The sequence below is a fragment of the Antechinus flavipes genome, chromosome 3, assembly GCF_016432865.1.
Source record: "Antechinus flavipes isolate AdamAnt ecotype Samford, QLD, Australia chromosome 3, AdamAnt_v2, whole genome shotgun sequence".
In the NCBI taxonomy this organism is placed as follows: Eukaryota; Metazoa; Chordata; class Mammalia; order Dasyuromorphia; family Dasyuridae; genus Antechinus; species Antechinus flavipes.
In genome coordinates this window covers 432,142,059-432,167,984 of record NC_067400.1, presented here as the reverse complement: position 1 = coordinate 432,167,984, position 25,926 = coordinate 432,142,059, and the positions used below count along the sequence as shown (strand labels likewise).

The window sequence follows — 25,926 nt, the reverse complement described above, 5'->3', positions numbered from 1 at the left end:
TATTTAATGCAGCAAAGTAACACCTATAACGTCTGATCCAGCCAAAAACAAGCTCTTTAGGGGGTGAGCTGAAGATGATAATCAAATTTCCAGACTGGGAAAATGCTTCAAGTGCTGTTCCTGCCAGAGAGGCCTTCTGTTTGGTCCCCACCTCCTTCCCCTACGAAGGTGGAAGATTTTCTTTTAGGCTGAATTTTATCATTTAATATAGCGTAACCTTTTTTTGCCAAAACAAAAGCCATTGCATGTGTTTTGTGCACTTTAAAGGTATAAAACAGGTCCTGCTTTAATTTACAGATGTCATATGAAAGAGATAGCATGATCCTAATAGCATCTTTAATTGTGTCTATTCATCTCCTCCCATTTTTCCATATTCTCATCATTGTCCTCATGTGCCAGGTGAACTAACTGAAACATTCTTAGCAGCAACATCTAAATAAGTCTCAGTGGGAGCAGCTGAATGGCACATTGAATAGAGCTCAGGAGTAACTGATTTCAAATTCTGTCTTAGACACTTAACATTTCCTAGCTGTGTAACCCAGGGCAAGCCATTTAATCTAATTCCCTTGCCAAAAACAAAAAGCCAAGGTAAATAAATCTTAGTGGTAGCACATAATTATATTCTAAGCTTCTGAGCTTAGATCAACCTGAGTTCATATTTGACCTCAGACACTAGCTATATGACTCTGGCCAAACACTTATATTTGCCTTAGTTTCCTCATCTGTAAAATGAGAGGTAATAAAAGCACCTATCTTCCAGGGTTGTTATTAGCATCAAATAAGGTACTTGTACATCACTTTGCAGATCTGAAAACATTATATAAATTCTAGGTATTTTTTTTTAATTCCATAATCATTTAAAATTATTTGGCCTAGTTGAAAGAGGACTAAGCTGAGAATCATTAGAAATAGTCTCAAGTCCAATTTCTGAAACTCATTAGATATATTACCTTGGGAAAATCACTATGAAATGAAAGAGATTAAATTAGATCACTGGATCATAGATTTAGAACTGGAAGAGGATCTAGAGGTAATTTAGCCCATGTCCCTTGTTTTATAAATGAGGAAACTGAGGTCCACAGCTCTTAAATGATCTGCCCTCAATCACCTAGATAGTAAATTACAAAACTAATATCAGAATTTATGGCTTATACCTGCAGATTCAGTGCTTTGTCTACCATATCATTTTCATGATTATTGATGAAGTCCTTTCCTTCTTACAAATTCCATGTCTATTTTCTTAGTCCCTTCAGTGCATATTTCTTTCCTAATCTTTAAAAGTATTTTCAACATTGTACCATGAACTTCAGGCAAAATCTAAATCACCCAACCTTATTCTGAATTCTAAAAGTTTAGAAATCTAGTAGGTTTGGATTATCAAATAAATATTAAATTAGGACACAACCATTACTGCTCTTTGTTCAACTAATTTTAAATATTTCTACCTGTGACACAAGGAACTTTGGGTTTAGGAACTTTGTGTGTCCCTTAGAAGATATTTCTGGACCACAGTTCCTTCAAATACGAAATGAGGAGTTTTCACTTGTGGTATTGTTGTTCGATCATTTCAGTTATGGCTGACTCTTCATGACCCCATTTGGGATTTACTTGGCAAAAATAATGGAGTGATTTGTCATTTCTTTCTCCAGATCATTTTACAGATGACAAAACTGAGGCAAAGTTATCTAGATGGTCTCAACATTCCCTTCTGACTCTAGCTTTATGATCATAATTCTAATCTACTTATAGGTATCACTATTGTAATATTTCAATTTATAAACTGTTTACATATTTGTTTTATTTTAGATGGAAAGGTAAGAATAATAATCAAATCCATAAAGATGGAATTTTATGGTTTCTATGCATTGAATGTTTTGACCCACATAGTAATATGTTCACTTCATCAAATAACTTTTTTGTTTTTCATTGCACTTAGGTTCGATCCATAGTGAGTGACTTTGCTGTCTTTCTTACTATTTTGTCTATGGTTTTAATTGACTATGCCATTGGAATCCCATCTCCAAAACTAAAAGTTCCAAGTGTTTTCAAGGTAAAACCCTCTCTCCCCTTCCTTCTTCTCCTCTCCTCTCTCCTGTATACCTCCCTCTACTTTTCCCTCCCCTTCTCATGTATCCTCTTCTCTACTATTTCTTTTTCCTTCCCCTCTCCTCCTTCTCTCCTCTTCCACCTGGCCTCCAATGAAGTATATAAACACTTGTGTGAAATATCAGTGCTGCCTAATTGCCAGTTATTTATTTATCTAGTTTATTTTTCCAGCCCGTATCTTTGGTGTGCAGGTGCTTATCACCTCAATCATTTACATAAATATTCAAGAAGTATAAAATGACAAAGAAGTAAATGAAGTTTACTAGTCCTTACTAAAGCTTGGGTACACAATTAAAAAAAAAGATTTATGGAAATTTTAAAAAAGAAACTGAAATAAACTTTCTATGGACATTTCTAATTGGTTTTTCTTCATATAACACTATTATTGTTAATGTATTTATAAAGTCAATGTCATATAATATTTTAATTCAATTTAAGTTAGTTTCCTTTTTTATTCTTGGTACTGAAGATATTTAATTCTGTTTACCAAATGATCAGCTTGTCAGTTTTTGTAATAGTATCTGTAAGATAAACTATATATACATAGACATACAAATGTATCTACATATCTATATTCATATATAGCTATAGATAGATGATAGATAGATAGATAGATGATAGATAGATAGATAGATCTACATCTATACTTAATACTAATAGTATTTGTTTTTAAAATTCACATAGCCTACCAGGGATGACCGTGGCTGGTTTGTTACTCCATTGGGACCAAATCCATGGTGGACAGTGATTGCTGCTGTGATTCCAGCTTTACTTTGTACTATTCTTATCTTTATGGACCAACAAATCACGGCAGTCATTATCAACAGAAAAGAGCACAAGTTAAAGGTATGTTTTTTACATTTTAACTTTAGTCATGTAAATTTCTTTAACTGGAATTGATTAGAGTTCCTTAGACTTTTCATGTTCTGCCTTATTTATTATTTTGAAAACTGCAGTGTGCCATCACTTAATCTTAAATCTTAAGGCCTGGTTCCCCTTTTAATTTGCCCTTACACACACACCTGTGTGAATTATATGTACCTTTTTTTTTGGTCTTCAAATTCTTTTCCTTTCATTCTCTTGAAAGCATTTCTATAAAAAAAATTTTCTAAGAGTAAAAAAAGAAAACCTCATATTATAGAGGGATTTTTGGCATTCTCACTGAATTCAATAAAATAATTTATTTTATTTTTAAATAAATATAACATTTTTCAATGAAGGCACTTCATCTTCATTTATTTACTAACTTAGATATGATTTCACTTTGCTGCTGTGAAAACTGAAAAAAATTTAGCTGCTATGTAATTACTATAAAATGCTTAGACAGAATACTCTCCTTTTCAGTAACCCATGCTAAATGCAATCAATACAGTTATTGAGTGGTTAAAAAAAAATCTAAAGCAATCTCTATAAAAATAGAACATGCACTATCTTGTTTTTGTTCTGATATCCTGGGGAATTGCCAACTATTTTCACATGCCTACCCTTGAAAACATAGGAAGAAAAATTTAGATTACCAGAGCAATTGAAATCATATCGTGTTTTATAGGATTGTATGTGACTTGATGAGATAAGAAAATTTCTTTTTAAGCTATTTGTTATGATGCAGATATGATATTATGATATGAAAAACAGAACTATTGCTATTTATAATAAATAAATGTGATTCAAAGAACGACTGTTGGGAGAGCAAAATGCTAAAGTATATTATAGTTGGAGAGAACAACTTAGTGTATAAGCCCTTTTTTGAAGGAGATTATATATTTATTATTGTCATATGTCCTTGATAATTGCTAAGCTTTTCCAAATGATGTGTTTGTAATAATTTGTGTATTGTTTAAAAAAAAACACCCACCTGAGATTAGTGAAAGCTTCAGTAAAAATTTATCAGTCTTTGAATGTCTAAATTTGGATTTCTCAATTTCTAACTACAATAATTGATGGTATTTTTACCACTTTTCCCACCAACCTCTTTTCCCTAATTCTCTTGGTTTTTTAACATTTCAGCTTGGTCTGTTCTCATGCATAGAAGGCCATAGTAACTTTGGTAAATATCATTAGAGACATAGACTTAAGGAAAGATAACTATAAAACAGACCTGTTAAATTGTTTTGTTGATTTAATATTTTCCAAAAGTGATGAAAACCTTGCCAACCACTTGCTTTGAGAGTAAACATCAAAGATCCTCTTGTGTTTTAGGAGAAATTAAAACCATATTATAAACATTGAGTATATATCAAAGAAGATACATTTTGAAGCCTTTATGGATAAACAGAAATTCTCTCTAATTTCAATGGGGAAAATTTTTTGAATAAAGATAGCAATCAGAGTAAATCAGTCAGTATCTTGTGTAAGCATTCATGACAGTATCTAAAATGATATAGAATGATAGAGGGATTCAAGGAGAATTCTAATTTAAAAAAAAAAAACTATTGTGTAGGTACTTATTTCTTTTTCTTTTGTCTCCTATCCCTCTACTGTAATTTTTTGATTTTTTGCATATACTTTTTTATTGGTCTTTCTATGATCATGTGTCTGTATTTTTTTATCTAGTAAAGAGGAATACTTTCAGTCTGAGCCTCTTTGAAAAACAATCTAAGGGTACATACTTTTTAAAATTTATAATTTGTTCATTTTTATTTTTATATCAAATCAAACCTTTATAACAAATATGCATAATCCAGCAAAAACAAATTCTCATATTGGCCATTTATAAAGAGATGTGTCATAATCTTCATTTAAGTCCATTTTCTTACTCTTAGGAAGTATGCTTCCTCTTTGTCGCTTTGGAAATTAAAGTTTGTCATTGCATTGTTCAGCGTTCTAAAGTCTTTCAAAGTTGTTGTTCTTCATAATATTAGTGCTATTATATAAACTGTTCTCAAAGTTCTGTTCACTTCATTCTGCATGAATTCATAGTGGTCTTCACAGTTTCCTCTGAAGTTTTCCATTTCTCCAGTTCTTATGGTGTAATAATATCCCATTACATCCATATACCATAATGTGAGTAGCCATTCCTCAATAGGTTCACACCTCCTTAGTTTCCAGTGCCTTGTCATACAAAAAAACTACTATAAATATTTTTTCTACATATGGGACCTCGCCCTTTTTCCTTGATCTCTTTGGGATATGTGCCTAACAATGAGAATCAAGGGTCAAAGAGTAATCACATCCTATCTACATGAGTTTTGAAATGAGTTTTCTACCAATGGGAGAAACATTTTTAAATCACCTTTTTGGGGAGGGAGGAAAAGTTTTTATGAAAATCTAATTAAGATCAACTCAATGTGCATCTGCAAACAGTTCACTCTTCCTTGACATCATTTTTAATAAGGAGCAATACAATCACAGATCATTTGAGTAAATGAATGCATTTGCAACATTCTCTTGGCTCCGCATCCTCTTGAGGATTATAGCATTTGATGTGTTCTTTTCTGCCCTCTTTGTCAGCCTGGTTCTTCATGTCAATCTATAGTCTTTCATGTGGTTAACTTGACAGATGCAGGAAATTGCTGCCAAGCTTTGGAATGAATTTTTTCAGCAGTGGCATCTGGGTATCAGATGGTCCTCTTGGCTGGCCTCTTGTCTTGCTGCATGTTGGTTTTAGTGGGGTCTGGTGTAGCATCACCTGTTGCTATGCTCCCTTTTCCTCCCATATGTCCATTTCCTATGATTCATATATGAATGTGAGAATCAATGCTCCAGTCCTGTCTCTATCTGAGAATAAATTCCTCAGAAACATGTCAGAAGGTAGAGCTCTCTCTGTTATGTACCGAGAGGGGGATACTTCCTCTTGGCTGACATTTATTCCAGCTACAAATTTGGTAAGGAAGTCCAAGTATGTAAAGACACATTTTAAATGAAAGTCAAGTGGGAAAACTTTGAGGTGATGTGAATTTCTAGAGTGGTTTTAATTTCTCCAATTTGTATTTAATCAAGATGTCCAGCTTGATACACCAAACTATGGGGCAAAATGGTATTTTTATAGTTTCTGTCCTCCTTCAAAGAGCCACAGATTTAATTCTAGCAAAGTCTTTTTTGAAGGAATTGTCTACTCTTCTGCTTGCTCTAAGTCGGTATCCCACTTAAGTATAAAATAGATTTTATAAATCACAGGTGTAGAAATTTAAATTTCCTCATAATAAAACCATAGCAAATAGCTGAACTAAGACAAGTCCAAGACATGCCTAAGGACTCTCTTCCAAATCCCCAAGCCACCTGCTTTTGGGGGACTTGATCTCACTTCCCCTGCTGTTACCACCCATGAACCTGCAATAAGCATCATTCAGAAGAAAAGTCCTGTTAGTAACAGTAGCCTTGTATTTTTCACTCTTCTGCAGTGGTACTATGGCCAAACCCAGAATTCACAGAACTATGGGATTAACAAGCTTTTCTCGCATTGTACATATTTCTTACAAGGATTAAGTTTTTCTTATTTTTTGGTTTTCAAAAGGAGGAATGAAAGGGAGAAAAAAAGATTAACTAGAAAAAATTCTATTAAAAAAAGATAGAAAGAAACTGATCTCAGAGATCAAGTCCAATCTATACCTGAACTTGAATTCTCTACAATATGAAGGCAGAATAATATAGTCAAAAAAATGTTGGATTTGGAATCAGTTTGTAGATTTAAATCCCAGACCCAGTTCTGACACTTAGTAGTTCACATGATCTTCAACATCTCTCTGAGCTTCAGTTACTTCATTTATAAAATGAGACATCTGGATTCTAAAAGATAACCTCTAAAGTCTCTTCCACTTCTGAATCTTTGATCCTATGATTGTGAACAAATGGGGAAATGGAACCTATTAGTTCTAACTGTTAGGAAATCAAACCTAAGTCTTCCCTTATATAATATACACAACTTCTTCCTAGTTCTGTCCCCTGTGGCTAAATAGAGCATGTATAACCCAAGTACCACAGATCATCATTTTTCTATCTTCAGAACTATTTTCTTAAGAGTGATGGGTAACTAAACCCTCAATTATAGAAGTAATTTTCCAATATAATTTATTAAGGGACCAGATGCTTATTCTTTTTTGTATTAAAAAAAAAACTTCCAGGAATTTGCTTACTTAGAATTGCTTTAAGTTCCTTATTCTTGGTATGTATCACTAACTCTTGACATCCCATTCTCTTTTTCAAGACTTTTTTGACAGGATCTATTAAGTATGCTTCTTTTCACATACAGGAGAACATTATTAATATCTTTCTGTGCATGCAATTTCTCTCTTTCTTTCTTTGTATCTATTTGTGTCTGTGTGTCTCTGTCTCTGTCTCTCTGTCTCTCTTTGTCTTTGTCTCTGTCTTTCTCTGTCTGTCTCCATCTCTCTCTCTCTTTGTCTCTTTCTGTCTCTGTCTGTTTCTCTGTCTTTCTTTCTGTCTCCATCTTTCTCTCCCCATCTCTGTGTCTCTCTGTCTTTGTCTTTCTATGTCTCTCTCTCTCTCTTTGTCTCTGTCTCTTTGTCTCTGTGTCTCTTTCTTTTTCTTTGTCTCTCTGTGTGTGTGTCTCTCTCTCCTCTCCCTCTTTCCTCACCTCCCCAATTTGGTCACATTTATTCGGGCTTGAAGAAGAGAATTGTGTCCTAAGTTCCTGGCACTCAGAAGGTTTCTAAATCATATTGCAGTGGCCATATTGATGACTAAATTCTCTCAACTATCTGCACTACATCTGCCCCACACCACCCATATTCTTTTTTGTTGTATGCTTAAAACTGCTCAAAAGAAAATTATCTCTATTAAAAAATTCCGTCATTCTTCCTTCTTTAATTCCACAATATTGTCCTGATTGACCATCTAGTATGGTGTCTTTCTGGGAAAGGTTCTGAAAAAATGGTGAGAAAAAAGAAGGGTACCTGATTCAAATGAAATCTTTGAACAGATGTGCACTCAGCAAATTCAATTTAATAGATATTTATTAAGCCCCTACTAGGTGAGGAAGCAGCATAGTCAGTATCAAGAAGAGAACTGAACTTGGTATCATAAATAACTTGGTGAATTATTATTTATGTGACCTTGAATAGGTCATCTATTTCTGGCCTTATTTCTCTCATTGACAAAATGAGAAATCTAGGTAAGTTCATTTCCGGTTCTTTATGCAAGGCACAGATATTTAGAATAGTTCATAATAGGGACCTTGTGAATTTACTTATCAAATAGTGACATTTCTTAAAAATGCAATGCAAACATTATTAGTGAACCTGCCCCCCATCCCAATTTTTAAAGCAAAGATACCTACTTTTTATAGATGAACCAAGTTCTTCATACTCTTCTTCCTCTACTTCCTTCCCCTTTATACAGTTGTCAAGTCCTGGAGATTCTGGCACTGCCTTTCTTACCTGAATTCTACCTCTACAGTTTAGATTTTCTTTACCTCTTCCCTGGATTTTTGTGGCAGACTATTTTTTTTAATTTAAATTTTTTATTTAATTTTAATTTATGGAATAAAATAAATATTTTCATAACAGCTTAATGAAAAGATGATTGCACATGAAATTACAAATCTACTAAGTACAATTTACTACTTCTTTTAAATATATAATAAAATTAACTCTTAAATGATTTCTACATCTGTAGCATCCTCAAAATCCATCCCACTTATCACTGCCAGGATAATCCTCTCAAACTACAGCTCTGAGTCTGTCACTTCCGGACTTAAAAACATTTAGTGATCTGTATTTGCCCACAAAATAAAGTCCAAGCTGTTTAGCCTGCATTAAGCCCCTCCCTGATTGGATGCCAAATCTCCTTTTTCATCTTATTTTCCACAATTTCATTTCATATGTTCTATCCAAACCAGACTACAGTATTGGCTGTTGTCTGAACATGAATTTCATTTTCTCACCTCCAGGAGTGTATTTGTTCATGCTGTTTGTTAACATTGTCTGGAACGATCATAGCTTTTATAGGGAAAGATAAAATGTAGCAGAAGGTGCATTGATAGAGGCAATATTTAGTTAAGTAAGGAGAGGCCAAATTATTAATGCCCTTCAAATCAGACAAAAGAGTTTAATTTACTGTGGCATGTAGTAAGGAATGATGGTAAGTTATTGATCAAAAGAATGAAGCACAAAAACAGTAGTATTTTAGGAAAGTATGTCTAGGAACAGTAAAGTATGGAGAAATTGGAGGCAGAGAGACCAACTATTTCAACAGCCCAGAAAAAGGGGAATAAAAATCTGAATGCTCTATATACCATCTTGCTCCCCAGTTAAATATAATTTCCTTGAAGGAAGAGACTGTTTTGTTTTTGGTTTTCTACCCAAGTATATAGAAGATGTTTAATAAATGCTTGTTGAATTAAATTGGTTTACTACTTAATTTGTTAAAGCATGAATGAACAAAAAGTATGAATAGTGGTAGGGGCAAAAGAGAGGAAAGAAATATCTGAGAGATGTTTCTAAGGGGAGAAATCATAATTGATAGCAAATTGGGCAAAAGAGACCAAGGAAAGGGGATACTCAAAGGTGACTACAAAATTTGTAGTCTACAAAACTGAAAATTTGATGGTACAAATGATGGAAATGAGAAACTCAGGCAACGGGGTAGGAGGACTTTAAAGCCCAGTGAACTCAATTTAAAGCATGAGTTTAAGACTACAGTAGGACATGCAACCAGAGATGTTCCATACTCAAACAACATATGGGACTGGAGAATTGGTGAAAAGTTGAGACTGAAGATATAGCTTTGAGAATCATCTGCATAGAAGTGAGAATTAAAGCAATGAGGGTGGATGAGCTCAGTGAGGGAGGGTGTATAGTGAGAGAAGAGAGGAGGGAGAGGAGGGCCAAGTCCAGAAAAAGTGGGTGGTTAACAGTATCAAAAGTAACAGAAAGATTGAGGAGAATGAAGCCTGAGAAATGGCCATTGGATTTGACAAGAAAAAGGTCATCAGTAACCTTTAAGAGAGCAGTTTTCATAGAGTGGTGGGGGTGGAAGCCAGATTGCAGTGACTTCAGATGGTAAGGAGTGGAGGCTGTGTGTGTAGACCACATGTTTGAGGAGTTGGCAGCAAAAGGAAGAAGGGAGTAGATGATAGCTAGAAGGGCTGCAGGCTCAAGAAAATATGTTTTGTTTGTTTTGTTTTGTTTTGTTTTGTTTTAAGATAGAGGAAGCCTGAAAGAAGGAACCAATGGAAAAGAAGATACTACAGATGCTAAACTCTATCGCACAGATAACTGTGAGAGTAAAGTCTCAAATGAAAAGTAAATAGGGTCATTTCTAAAATCATTCCCAAAGTAAAGGAAAAGGAAACAAAATACATTTGTCTCATCATTAGGGTAAGCTGATAAGGGTAGAATAGCCTTGTATGAAAGGTCTGTATGGAATCACGGACCTAGATGCCTAAGCAGAGTTCCCTCCTGCCTTCACTGACAGCTCCCCAAGATTAGGAGTCTCGAATTGGGAAAAGTGAATCCACCATCCTCAATCTCCATGGTCATTGGAGTCAGAGGACTCTAGAGGTGGGGGACTTGCTTATGGAATTCTTTCCCTGGCTTATGGCTGGCAGTCTCCCATCTCCTGTGCTCCTTAAACTTGTGGTTGAAAAGTAATCTACTGGGTCTACAATCTTTCCCTTGCTACTTCTCAAATTCTCATTCCTATCTACCTTAGTTTACCCTCTCTACTGTCTCTATATTTCTCTGTATTAAAATCCTATTCCATTCTCTGGAGTCCCTACCTTATTGTTTAACAATATCCTCTTCATTATAGATTTCTACATTTTATACTCTTTGTATCTTATAGCAGTCACAAAAATCTGACTCTCCAAAAGAAGCTACATCCTTGGGTACCCTCCCTCTATAAGTTAGTTGCTCCTTCTTGAATGCCCACTCTCTACACTTGGCCAAAAGAAGTTGGCCTGCTCTTTGTTATTTCTTGACCTTCTTTACCACTAGTCACTCTTCAGAATCTCCTTATTTGAGGTTCACTCCATCTCTTGATATCTGTATATTCCAATACTAGGTGTAATCATCTACTAGTTCTTGGGACATTCTTCCTCCCTTTTCAAAGTCCATTATCTGAGTCACAGGATTTCTTTACACCTCTCTTTCTGCCCTCAGTTTCCCTTCCATTACTTCTCAATTCTCAGGCTTACCTTGATGCTATCTCAGGTACTCATAGGGGTGATTAATATTTAGTTCCTATTATCACCTAAAATTCTGCCACTCATTTATCTGAAACTTTGAAAGTCTCTTTTATTTTCCTAATTTCCTCTCTATCTCTCTACTTCACTTTTCCTAAACTAATTATTTACCTTCACCACAACTCTTTCCATCCTTTTCTCAGAAGAGAAAATCAATATCAATCATGTTCTGGCTCTGCATTCTTTTCTTCATATACTTGACCCTATAATTGATCAATTCAACTGCCCTCCACTCTTGAAACCCTTGCCCTTTTGCCAACATTTATGCTCTAAACTCAAGGTAAACATCATCTGACTTTTCTGTTCCATCCAATCTCAACTGGACCTTCCATGCTACAAAGTAATCCTTTCATACTCCCCCAAAAAACACTTTATCATACTGACCAGATCAGCTGTTTTACACCTTATTCTTTCTCCCTCATTCTCTCTAGGTTCATTCCCTCTTCTTACATCTTCAGTCTCTCATTTTCTCCTGGTTCCTTTCCTGATACTTATAAACATTGCCAGATCTTCCACAAACTTAAAAAACTCTCCTTTGATCTTAACATCATTTTAAATTACAATCCTATATTCTCTATTTTACTGCCAAGAACCTAGAAAGAATTACCTATTCATGACACTTCCACTTCCACCATTATCTTCTCAACCCCATATAATGAAATTTCTGATCAGAGTTACTGATGGTCTCACAATTTAGTCCTCATCCTCTGACTTTTCATAGCTTTTTACACTATTACACACTCTTTCTTTTGTCTTTTTGGTGCTCTTCTCTTCTGGTTCCCTTCTTGCCTTTTAATACTTCTCATAAGCTCCCTAATGGGGAGCCAATAATTTAAGAAAGTAAGAAGAACCAGAGCAGAGCCTGAAGGAATAATTGCTTGGAGACATAGTTCTTTCCATCTTTTTTTAGATTCATCATCCATTTCTTCCCCTTTCTTTCTTTCTACCTTCCCTAAACATGGATATTCCCCCAAGACTTTTTCCTCTTTTCAGATTACAAGTTTACTACTGGTGAATTCATAAGATCCTGTGAGTTCAGCTATCACCTTTATGCAGATAACTCCTAAATTCATCCCAAATCTCTCTTCTGAGCTCCAGACCCATATTGCCAACTGCCTGCTGAATAAATCCTCCTCTATATTCAATAAGCATTTCAAATTCATCATGTCCAAAACAGAATTTATATTCTTCCCCCTCAAATCTTCTTTTTCAAAATTTTCTATTCCTATTGTTAGCACTATATTCTCATGCCACTCAGGTTTCTAGCCTCAGAAACATTCTTGACTTTTCATTCTTCTTCATCATCATCACCTTTCACATAATATAGTTTACAATTATTGCCTTCCTTACATTCACTTCCACTCAGTAACTCATCATTTCTTGCCTAGATTATTATAATACCATTCTACTTGTTCTCTCTTCCTTTGTTCTCTTCTTTCTAATTTATATCCTAAATTTGCCAAAATAATCTTACTAAGGCACAATCTGACCGTGTCATTCTCCTTCTCTTAAGCCTTAAATAACTCCCTATTTCCTGTTATTCTGACTCCAAACCATTTTTCAAGCCTTTATACAATTCCTACCTTTCATAAACTCTATATTCCATCCATGTCAGATTAGTAATCATTACTTGAATTTGACCTCCTATATCCTGTCTCCATGCATTTTCTGCTGCTTTTCCTTTATCACTGTGCCTCAGAATCTGTCTTTTTCAAGATTCATTTCATGTGCCATCTCTTCCAAAAGACTTTGCTCTATTTTTTTCCATAATAACTAGCATTCACATAGAACTTTAAGCACAAATGTTTTTACAAATATTGCCTCATTTTGTCCTCAAAACAACCCTGGGAGGTAGGCATTATTTTTAACCCCATTTTTACAGGTAAAGAAATTGAGACAAATGAAAGATTAAATATCTCGTCCAGGATCAAACTAGTAAAAGTATGAGGGAGGATTGAACTTGGATCTTTCTCACTCCAAATCTAATATTCTATCCATTGTGCCACCCAATTGCCTTTCAAGTGCTGTGAATTATACCTATTGGTACACGTGTTTTATATCACTCCCACTGTAGTATATGAATTGCTTGACTTCAAGTATAATTTTGTCTTTATAATTTTATTCCCAACTCTATGTATAGTGTCATACACACAGTAGATATTTATTAATTTTGGCTAATAGATATGAATTTAATTTTTTCCTGAATTTACATATATATTGGAAATATATTGAAAATTGAGATGACATTAATCAGGGAACACGTTTAATCTGTAAAAGCATGAGCTTCTAAAATTGATTCTAGCTGCAATACATCTGCTAATAAAACTAGTTTCCTAGGTACTTATGTAATATCTATTACTTTTACATCTTTGACTTTTACAAATACAAGTTACAAAAGATTAAATAATATCTGTGTTCTTGCTGCTATCGATGCATGGTGGTATTTACTCTTGGTCTTTCTTCAGGTATTAGAAGTAAGAATCTTTGTTTCCTCCCAACAGAAAGGATGTGGGTACCATCTGGATTTACTGATGGTGGCAGTCATGCTTGGCGTGTGCTCCATTATGGGACTCCCATGGTTTGTGGCTGCCACAGTTCTCTCAATTACTCATGTAAACAGCCTGAAACTGGAATCTGAATGTTCAGCCCCAGGGGAACAACCCAAGTTTCTTGGCATCCGAGAACAAAGAGTTACAGGGCTCATGATTTTTATCCTTATGGGTTCATCTGTCTTTATGACCAGCATTCTCAAGGTAAATTAGATCTAACTTTATGGATAGAATCAAGAGGCAAAGTATATGTGTCATTGTAAATAATAAAAAATTTACATTTTGCAAAAATGACTCAGCAAATTGGTCAAAATGATAGATTGTTCTCTCTTTAACATAGTCTTTACATAAATGTTCATAGCTAATTTTACCAAAAGCAAAAATATGATCTTTACTGAAACAAAACTTCCAGTTCCATTTTGAGCTCCTCTAGCCTGGTTTTCAAAAATAAAAGAGGGGGTTAGGAATGACTTCTAAAGTTTCCTTCAATTGTAAATCTTTGATCCCATGTACTTTAACTTGACAAAAGTAAATGTCTAAATTAGAGGTATGTAGATAGCACAGTAGATGGAACACTAGACTTATAATCAGAAGATTCATCTTTATGAGGTGAAATCCAGCCTCAGAAACTTAACTAATTAATTGTGTGACCCTGGGCAAGTCACTTAACACTGTTTTCCTCAGTTCCTCCTCTGTAAAATGAGTTGTAGAGGGAAATGACAAACCGCTCCAGTCTTTGCCAAATGGGGTCACAAAGAGCTGGGCTTAACTGAAAATGACTGAACATCATCTTGAGATGGTTAAATTGAATTATAACGGTGATCAAGTTCTTGAAAAAATGCATTTTTTTGTTTGTGACTGACATCATTGATTTTTTTTTGCAATAAAAATCTGACATATTCTAAATTTGATGGAGATTCAAACTAAGTAAAGGATCTATTTTCTTCTCAGCGGGCAGATATAATTCCAATTAATGATATTGAGCATTGCGTAGAGGCACTGAGATGAGCATAGACTTGTCCATGTTCACATTTGCCATCTCCTACTCTAAATACACCGTAAACCTATTTCATGGCAATTGTCCATGCATGCACTCATTTTGTTAAATATAAAATGGGATAATCTATCCATTGTAAAACTTTAAATAATGGTTGCTTTGTCTTACATACTTTAAGGAACTGTTGTAGGTTTTACTAATTAGATTTTAAGCTGTTACCTTGTTCAGTGGACTATGAGTAAAAGAATATAATGAAATTATTTTGCTTTGGATTAGAATTTTATACATTTTTATTGCTTCTCCACAAGGTTGTAGCCTACAGTAAATGAGATGATACCTAAACTTCTGGATAAAAGAGGGAAAATATAATTGTTTACAAGCTTCTGGCCTGGTCATAACAAAAAGCCACTGGATATTAACTGCATTTTTCTCTTTTCATCTTGATGTTTTAGCAGTATAAAGACAAAAGTCAAATTTTCTAAAAAATATATTGTGATATATTTTTCTTCTACTAGTCATAGTAAGAATCTTTGGTAATCATGAAATAATATATCAGAATGATATCTGAAAATTACAAATTGTATGTTATTTTCTCTGCTTTGATTTTCCTCCCTTTCCAGTTTATTCCAATGCCAGTGCTTTATGGGGTATTTCTTTACATGGGTGCCTCGTCTCTAAAGGGAATTCAGGTAAGTATGACATGATATAAACTTGTAGCAAGCTCTGCAATGTACTATATTATGATAAATTCTATGGACAAAAGCATAGTCAGTTTAGGAACTAACACTGCTATATCTCACATAGTCTCTCTAAATTGGACAAGATTTACTATGACTACAAAAGGCTAAAGTAGAATCCTTCTAGCACCTCCCTGAATCCTCCCTGAATCTTAGCTTTCTTCATTTATAAAAAGAAAAGGTTGCATTAAAAAGCCTGAAGTCCTTTTCATTTCTATCTTACCTCTTATTCACATTCCTACAGAATTATTTGTCAATACGAATTAACACTGTGGGATAAAATAGATTCTATTCACAACAAAAAGAATGAGTATTATCTGAGTAAAAAGATATTGTTAATATTGTAGAAGTTGGGAGCAAACTATCAGTGCTTAATATTTTCCTTTACGTATAAACATCCTTACTGAGTTCTATAACTAAATTATATCCAAACCAAGCATTTTATTGCTTTCAGAATAAGAGAATCTATAGTTCTAGGGGAAGTTTATTGGTAAGTTTAATTTATCTCAGATTGAATAAAGGAACCTACAAAAACTGTGTAGTCTTCCTATGACAAACCTACTCACCTATTTATTTCTCTGTATATTAAAAACATGGAGAAGGAAAGACTCAACGTTAGGTCTGATTCATTTTTGGTATTAGGCCAGTACAGAGCCCTATTGTTGAGTAAAGAACCAGCTCCTGTTATTCATAAAGAAGGGTAGAAACTTGGCTCTGAGCTCAATATTGAGACAAAATATATATAATTCTAAGATCTTGAGTTGATTTCTAAGTCTCCCTCAAAGGGATAAGATAGTAAGAAGTAGCCCATATGATGCTAGGTAGAATTGATATCTCTAAGGTGAGTCATTGAGAGAAGCTGCATTTCCCCACACAAAAGTTCATTCATTCCAAGAACTTTTCCTCCCAGAAAAGTGCACTTCCAATGATTTTGGTTTTCTATAAGGCAGTCAGGCAAAAGAGGTTTTGTTTGTTTGTTTTGCTGTGTGTGTGTATGTGGTTTTTTTTTTTTTTTTGCCTTTGGCAAAAGTTCCACTAGCACTAATTTCATCTCTAAGTGAAAAGTATTTATTATTAGGCCCCAGGCTCACATAAATACAGCAGCATGAGTTTAAGAAACAAAGTAAAATAGTTTTGATAGGTTTCAACAGATTTTTTCCCCTAATTCCACTCACTTGATTTTGTATCCATGAGGTTTAGAATTAAGCAAAAATGTCAAATTGGAATTGTTTGGGGTGTGAATCTTTCAAATGAGAATTGAGGAAAACATTACTAAGGCCTAGGAGAGAAATCTAATGAGTTTTAAGTAGGAATAAATGAAACAGGACAAAAAAAGTACCTGATGGAGTGTTTATTGAAAATAGAAGTGGAGCGTCCAGGCTTCATACTGCAAATATTAGTGAATGTGGAAAAATCAGAAGAAGAGACAAAAACAATATAAATTTTGTAATTGTTACTATTACTTGAATGTTAGTCATCACACATTTGTTCCGCATCCGTATTAACAAGGGAAAAGTTAGATCACTCCCATATGTGTGGGAGGATTCTATAGAAGTTACCTGGTTGTTTGGCAATATTAAAAAACTTATTATCTAGGTTTCTCACTCTAAAATGTGGTAGCAAAAAACATCAACAGAAATCACAGTGTTCTCACGTACACTGTTTCTGCATTCAGCTGCACAGTCACTTCTATATTCATTCCAACACTTTGAAAACTCAAAGTAAAGCAAATGTGCCACTTAAACAATAACAATTCAACCCACCCACACACCAAGGTACACTTATGCAATTATACATCTTCACATCTGGAAAAAGGTTCGCTGGGAAAATTAGTTCTATAAAATCTGAGACATTTATACGTAAGGCAAGTGATTTCATTTTACTTTCCTTCTCCCTTTTTTTTAAAGAAGGTTCTATCTTATGAATTTTGCTTCACATACAGATATGAAGACAAATTCTTTTCTTAAGTATTCAAAATAAATAATTCAAAAAGCTCTCCTTGTTTATCCTCCATTGAACAATGTCCTCCAAATACACAATGGGATAGCAATAATGGCAATTTAAATAGTGATTTAATATTCTCCTCAAGGACCTTCTCAGATAAAGAGTAATGGGCACAAATGAGTTCATCAGATAGATGAATCTCCCCTTGTTGTCATCCTTCATCTTTGAAGAGGACCAAAATGACATCATATTAGATTCTAGTTAGAGTATGTCCAACTGTTAATGCTTTATCCAACCTCCTAATAAAAGTGGAATGTATTTAATTTTAAGATTTCCTGTTATTATTAAGACTGACAGCATAAGACTGACTGCAGGGATAACTTGGTTCCATTAAAAACCAGGAAAATTGAGGGATCTAGCACTTAAATGGGTAAAAAAATGTGAGTGGAATGTTAAGTGAATCTAAAATGTTAAGACTGCACCATCAATTTATAATGATATGGTTTTTCTTTCATATTATTAATCAAAACAATTTAATTTCTCTTGCAGTTCTTTGACAGAATAAAGCTTTTCTGGATGCCAGCAAAACACCAGCCAGATTTCATATACCTACGGCATGTACCTCTTCGCAAAGTCCATCTCTTCACCATCATTCAGATGAGTTGCCTTGGCCTCCTATGGATAATCAAAGTTTCAAGAGCTGCCATTGTCTTTCCCATGATGGTATGAAAACATTATCTTCTTCTTAACTCCCTCTATAGGAGGAGCAACAGTGTTATCTGTCAGGCGGAAATTTTATTGGGTCTTCTATTCAGAGGATGGGAAGAAAGAAATATTATAAAACTGAAATGTTCATTTTGGTGAGATGATAGATTAAAACTAGTGACAAAAAACTAGCGTTTGGATTATCTGTAAATTTCAATCATTTAGGCATTTTGTCCCCTTACTTGTGAGGATAATGGTCAAGGTATTAAATTTTGGAGGAAAAATAAATATTTTAAAACCATCCAACCTTGAGATTAAGGTATAAATATCATGATAAAAGGAGTACTTTGGAATTCAGTGACTTTCAAATTTAGTCTCTCAGATGTTCTATAAGTTAAAAAGAGATACTCAACACACACTTACACACACACACACACAAATGCCAATATAGAAATATGCTGTTATTAATATTCATGAGTTCCTTGTATCTAATGCTGACATTAAAAAATATGAGTTAATAGATTTTATAAGTTTATCTTAATCCTAATTCATAATAGAAATGTGAATTTTAAAATTTCTTTCACCATCATCATTACAATATGCCCAATCCTTTCATAATGAAGCCTGTAATACTTTTTTTATTAAGTATTTCTTATGTGCTAGAAGTGATTTCGAGTTCTAAGCAATACAGTCCAGATGATATATTACTATACTAACATTTATTTTTATATCAACTAAAATAAAACATATCAGTGTGATTTGATAGGTTTCCATTAAATTCATATGCACATATAATAGGTTTACTATGCTTTGGAATAATGCCCCTTTTTGCTTATAGGTATTAGCTTTGGTGTTTGTAAGAAAATTGATGGATTTATTTTTTACCAAACGAGAATTAAGCTGGTTGGATGATTTGATGCCTGAGAGCAAGAAAAAGAAATTGGAAGATGCTGAAAAAGAGGTAGGTCAGAAGAAAAAACAGTTTTAGATTTTTTTTCATTTTAAAATTCAATTCTCTTTAATAATGAAAGTCATCATTTCCTACCCAACCATTGGTTTTTAACAGCAAAATTTATTTGAAACAACTAGATTACCCCGTTTCATTTTATGTAATCACTGATCCTGACAGATGTGAATTGGCTGGATAGAAAGCCTAAAATATGACACCAGAAAACTGGCATTTGGAAAGAAAAAAAGAAAGTGCATACTTGATTTGTTTAAATGCAGACATATTGAAAATATGAGGCTATTTTAGGGAATGGTAGCTTCTATTTATAAAGTGAGCCAACTCAAATTCCATTGAATTCATAATTTGAATATTTATATATACAATCTTCAGGTACTACAATTGGTTTAAAAAACCCCTATCCTGAGTAATGCAGACAACTGATAATGAATTGTAGTGTCTTCTAATCCCTACATATATAAAGATTAACTTGATTACATATATGTAAAAAAGCAAGGAACAAATCATTACCTTTATTTTGTTAAAAATAAGAAATAAGTACTGGCCAACAGACTACAGCAAAAATGTTGTCAGTCCTTGGTTACTTTAACCAAACAATGAGAAATGTTGATTTGACTTGATTTTTCAAAGTGATAGAGGTTGTTGACATAATTGTCGATTGTTTTCAGAGAAAACTGTTCTTAATTATTTTCATGGTCTACATCTCGTTTTATTATGTTTCACTTTTTAAAAGAAATATGTCACTTTTTTGTGCTCCTGCACATAATTCATTATTTTCAATGTGATAAGGTTACTTTCACTTGTTTTGTCATTTCTAAATTTTGGGAGCTATTCTTATATCTGTTTAGGCAGTTATAAAATAATGTAGAAGCCACAAAATTTGCAGATGACAAGATTAACTAGTAAAATATTTGACACATTAGTTAATCACATTATTTAAAAATAGAAAAAGAGAAGTGGAGTTAAATTTAAAAAAAATATTTGGTGATAGCTTGGAAATTAGTTTTTATAATTCTCTATGAGAAGTATAGTGAATTTGTTCACTTGCTTCAATTGTCGAGTGTGTTCTATGTCCATTAATATGTGCCTTTTAACTATCCCAATGATCTTCATTTTAACTCATCCATATTAATGCCTTTTATTATTTAGAAACAAAGATTCATCAGGAGACTTCTATCCCTTGTTTCTTGGGGAGCTATATCTCAGTGGTGGAACTAGATTGCTGTAACTTTCTCCTGTGATCATTTCATTGTAAATCATCTTTCTACTACTCTTGGTACCCTAGCATAATGAAATAACTTTATACAAAAGAATATAGGAGAGTATTAATCTTTTGTAAATGGTCTAGAAGGAATTTTTGAATAGCATTTTCTCCAATGACACAAGTTTAAGACACTAGTTCTTTATCTTTCCAAGTGCACTACTAGTCTAGTATTTTAAAATTTTGCTTGTGATATAAAATACAAGGCCCAAGAAATTCAATATCCTATAGTACTGCTTTCCTTTTCAAACTTGGTTTTAATTCATTTCTAGTGTTTTTTTTTTTCATTAAACACCATATATCCCCCCCCCAAAAAAAAAGGCCAGAGGGGACTCAGTACACATTAAATCTAAAGGAGATAGGAATTAACAAACAAACATTTTTGAAAACTAAAGGTACTGAAATTTGAGATGAAAAGACTACCTGACTTTTCTGTTTTTACATTATCTATTTTCTCTCCACATATAGCACCCTCCAAGGGAAATATAAATTGCTTGAGGATAAGGATTATTTTGGTTTTATCTTGGTGCTATTTGATCTAGTACAATACCTTACACATAGCAGACAGCCTATCAAATATTTGTTGAATTGAGTTGGGTTAATTAATTAATTATATTTATTCTCAATTCCAGCTTTCTAGTTGAATGCAATTTGCAAGTAGGTTTCTAAGTAAAAGGTTTGCATTTCTGGATGTAATTCTCCCAGCCTTTCCTATCTTTCATTTATTATTAAACACACCAAAGCAGTAACTAATATCTTATTTTCTATGACTGCCTGATCTATATGAATGTCTATATAACTTCACCTCTGATGATACAACCCTACTAACTACTTCATTAATATAATTAACCTACCTATGACTCTCCTTTCAAGCGATAATCTACACTTTGAACATTTCTCCCTTTCCAATTTACCAAAATCATTTTCTTCTCTTATCCCTTCTTACTTTTACAAAATTATGCCCCTTGAGATTTTAGAGCATAATTTTGTTCCTCTCAAAGAATGTTCTTCCTTCATTCAAAGCACATTCAAACCCTCTCTCTCTCTCTCTTTTATCTCTCTTTGAAATGATGAGAAAGAACTACATGTTATATTACTTTCTTCTGCCTTCTACCAGATAAACCACAGTACCTTTCCATTGACTTTTGGACTTAATATTTTCATAATTCCAAACCATTCATATGATATATTATATAAAACCACAGCTAAACATTCTAAGATGTTTCCCTCTTGAATGTGGTTCAATATGTCTTTCTTACAGGTTTTGAGTTCCCTAAGAGTAGGGGCTCTATTTGAGTAATTATCTTTCTACCGCACATAGAACAGTATAATATTCTTTTAGTTACTGAGTATGTTTTGACAACAAAAAGGAGAATTTCATATATAGTAAAAATAATGCCTTAATTTGTAGAGATATTTGTTTTCTGAAAGAACTAAACATGATGGATTTGAAATGTCCAAATTGCATAAGACATTTCTATGATGCTTTAAGCTTTGCATAGTATTTTACACATATGTGAAACTCACAACCGCTCTATGATATAGGTAATATAGCTACCCCCATTTTAAAGATGCAGAAACTGAAACTGAGATATGTTAAGTATGTTGCTTTTTCATAGTCACAGGATTGGTAAATGTCAGAGGCCAGATCTGATCCTCTTGATAACATGTCCAACTTTTAATCCAAATCTATTATTTTACCAACTATGCCATACTGCTTTTAGGTGACTTCTAATATCCCTTCCAACTCTAATCTATTTCATATCTACTTTTGTTTAACTATAACATGGGAAGAAAAATAAGGCCAATGACAGTGTTGAAAGAATGTCTTGTTGAACACAAAATAAATTCCTGACCAGTGCAGAGATAATTATGCATCTGACAGTTGGAAAGAACAAAAGAAGCACAGAAATGTTCATTCTTCTGCTTGAAATAAATATTAAAAATGTCCAGCCAATATGGAGAGTAGGAGGGTTAGACTAAAAACTCTCATGGGTTTATTTTCAACTTTGTCCAGCAGACCTCAGCATTTGGCTTCCTGAAGACTTATGGTATCAGCAGCAGGATAAAGCCAGTCAAGAGAACTCATTGTGTCTTACTGGGTTTTTCCTATTCCATCATTCAGTTTTCTAGCATATTGTCCAATAACATGATAAATGGATCAAAGGAGTTGTCAAAATGCTTTCTTCATAATATTGCATTTCTCCAATAGTCTGAACTAGTAGAGCAACTTCAGTAGAAGTCTGGCAAGATGGCAAATTTCAGGAAAGTCTCTAATGTAACATCTAAGCTGCTCCCTGAGACTCAAATTTAAAGTAGGTTCACCTCTTGTCCTTCTGATGATAGTCACAAGTCTGTACTTTTATCCTGTAGGGTTTTCCTCCCAATAGCACACTTCCGGTCTTATGGCATTGAGAAAACATTAGGTTGACCTTAAAATTCAATAATGAGCGAAGCAGAATAAATAGCTACACAGGCCAGTCCAAGGTCGCAGAGCTTCTGTTCCAAATTTTCATGTGCTTCATGCATATGCATATGCATATGTTTCAGTTTTTAGAAAGAAAGGATTATAATCAGGGTAGAAATGAATATTGGAACCCTGACATTTTACACATTGCTCTGTGTAAATGAAAGACTTAAGAATCAAATTCTGGATGTCCAAATGTGTCTGAAACACCAACACCCCGTCCCTAGTTAAATATTTCTCAGGACTTAATGTCTACCCAATAGAAAGGACTTGATATATTCCACTAATGATGAAGAATGTGGTTTCATTTTTGGCCAAATGGATTTGAGAGTCCATTTCAGACAAATTTCATTAACATGTTTTCCTAGAATTTTAGCTGAGAGGAAGTTATATAGTCATCTGTTTAGTGTTGAACATGTCAGTTGAATATTCACCACGAATGGAAGGAACAGAGGAGAGACAAAAGAGGCTAGGTCCTCCAGTGACTTACAATCTGTTGGAGAGACTTAACAACCACAGCAGAGAGACATAGGAAAGTGTACAAATGCACCCATTGAGGTGGAGATCATTTGAGTACTTGGTGGCTGAGCACAATCCCAGATTTTGGCCAGATAGGTAGAGGCTAGTAAGCAATGTTTAATGAAAATAAAGAGAGGTAATAAAATAAAAAAATAAGAGAGAATATCTTGTCTGTAGAAATTTTCCTAAACATAGTAAATGGATAGCTTTGGAAGAACTTTTCAGAAACCTGAAGACATTTGAATTTTTAATAAATGTCCATATTTTCAAAAGATATTGGATAATTTCTTATGTCTTTCTGAATATTTCCTATTCAAAGCATTTTAAGTTATCAGAAAAAAATATGGCTTTGCAATTGTTCCTTTTTTTTTTTTTTTTTTTTTTTGGAAACTGCACCTGTGATTTTATTAGTACAAGGAGCTCTATGTAAGGCACTTTCTTTACCAAAACAAGTCCTTACCTTCATTGCAATTTAGTCTTAAAAGATTGCTTGGGGCATTGAGTGGTTTACTTGGGGTCACACAGTCCATATGCTGTGAATGTAGTTCTTCTAGACTCATACCAACCACTAATCCATTAAAGCTGTCTTTTCTTCTATCATATGGAAATGGTTGATCTTGCTTTTCTGGACCTTAAACTATGGTGCTTAATGATAATAGTGATAACAAGAATAATGTCTTGCATTTGTAGATTTAGGAATACTTTCCCAGTTGACAAATGCTGCATCTATTTAGTCCTTAATTCAGTTATAATTTAGTGCTTTTAAGTTTTGCAAAGAATACACTGTCTCTGCCTCTCTCCCTCCCTCCCACTCTGTCTCTGTCATTGCTCTGTCTCTATTATCTCTGTCTCTGCCACTCTCTCTCTGACTCTGTCTGTCTCTTTCTCATTCCATCCCTCCCTTCTTTCTTCCATCTATATTCAAAAAACTTCCTTTGATTTTCATAACAATCCTATGAGATTGGTACAATTACTGCCAACATTTTACAGATGAGGAAACTGAAGTTGAAAAGATGAAGTGACAGTATCTAAAGCAGTATTTGAACTTGTCTCTCTTGCCTCTAGCCACTCTTCCTCCTAGGTACCTCATCCTCCAAAGACACTGACTTACTTCTTATTCACTATACAGTGGGATTATGCATAAAATGACTGAGGCACGTCAAAGTGGATTTAGCCAACTGAAGGGATTCAAAGACTTTGTTGCAAATCATATTTTTACCTTTGAGCCCCTCCCATAGCATGAATTCCCAGAATGGCATTATAGCAAGGCTGCTTCTTCTAACGTCTGTTCTTCCATAAGGCTGATATAAATTGAGGTGGTGATTGCCTTGAGGTCAATCCATGTAACCCCCTGTGTTTGAGTAGATGCTCCTCCCAATAAGCATGCCTTTTTTTTTTTAATTTAAAAAAAAAATTTTGTTTCCTTATTGAGAAGCCTGAGGGACGCAGCATGCCGTCTCTGTGCTCCTGCAGGCCCACCCAGCTTCCTTCTGGCACTGAAAGCAGCCGATGCTCTGCCACCTTTCTTTTCAGATAAGCATGACTTGGAAAAGCTATCTTTAGAGGTGATGAGTTTTTGTTTGGATGGAATTATGACTTGTATAAAGCCCACGCATGCTAACAAGCCACAGAGTGCAAAATAATTATTGAAAGTAATTTAAGAGAAAAGTGGAAAATCATCTAAGGGGGAAAATCATACTTGTTCTCAAAGCTTTGGTCTTGGTCCTCCATAGTCAGGTTAACTGACCATTGTTAGCTATGACCTCATCTCTGTGCAATTTAGACTTTTTTTCTCATTGAAGTACTTGATGTTTTATTCAGTTAGAAAAAAAGCATATAATACTTATCATTCACTGGAGAACCATAGAAAGAAGTGTTGCATTACATTTTCATTTGGGAAGTATTCCTTCAGCATTCAGGTCCTTAATTCATTTTCCATGGAAGTATGACTTTTGAAATCACTTTATGATTTTCTTGTTGTCATACATTCCACTTTTATTTTACTCATCATGTGGCAGGTGTTAACTTTCCACTTTGGCAGGATATATTTGCTATCCTCCCATATTTTCTATGATGGAATTATAGGTCCAAGCAATTTATCTGATATAGCTTATAACTATGTATTTCTAAATATCTATGTATCTATGTATGTATATTTTCAAACCAGCTCTCTTCCAAAGCCAATAACCTATGTCCAAATGCATAGTACTCCTGAAAGCTATTCAGAACTAAATGTAATATAAGATACACTAAGATAAGGCTGTTAGTGATATAAATAATGTGAGTTTTTGTGGGAAGCACAAAAAAACAGATTAATGAAATCTATCTTAAAGTAGTCTTAAAAATTCAAACTTTGATATTGTCATCTTGGTAACAAATAGATTTAAAATAATTCCTCCTTGTGGTCAAGAATTTAAAACTGATGATTCAATGATCAAGTTAACAGTCTTAATGATTTTAAATGGTCCTTAATATTTCTTCAAACTTAGGGAATTTATTTGGCCACTTTGCAGATAGGCACATGGACTCTGG

At 34.0% G+C, this 25,926-nt stretch overlaps 1 protein-coding gene across 6 annotated transcripts in view; it reads left to right on the top strand.

Annotated features, from left to right (window-relative positions):
* The window catches only part of SLC4A10 (solute carrier family 4 member 10), a 366,372-nt gene that overhangs the window by 326,973 nt on the left and 13,473 nt on the right, over nt 1-25,926 (top strand). For all 6 annotated transcript variants that reach the window (XM_051986269.1, XM_051986272.1, XM_051986271.1 and 3 more), the window contains 6 exons: nt 1,937-2,050; nt 2,791-2,952; nt 13,750-14,001; nt 15,415-15,483; nt 18,025-18,198; nt 19,019-19,141. In XM_051986269.1, the coding sequence (XP_051842229.1) occupies nt 1,937-2,050; nt 2,791-2,952; nt 13,750-14,001; nt 15,415-15,483; nt 18,025-18,198; nt 19,019-19,141 (894 nt within the window). The remainder of the gene's footprint in view (nt 1-1,936; nt 2,051-2,790; nt 2,953-13,749; nt 14,002-15,414; nt 15,484-18,024; nt 18,199-19,018; nt 19,142-25,926) is intronic.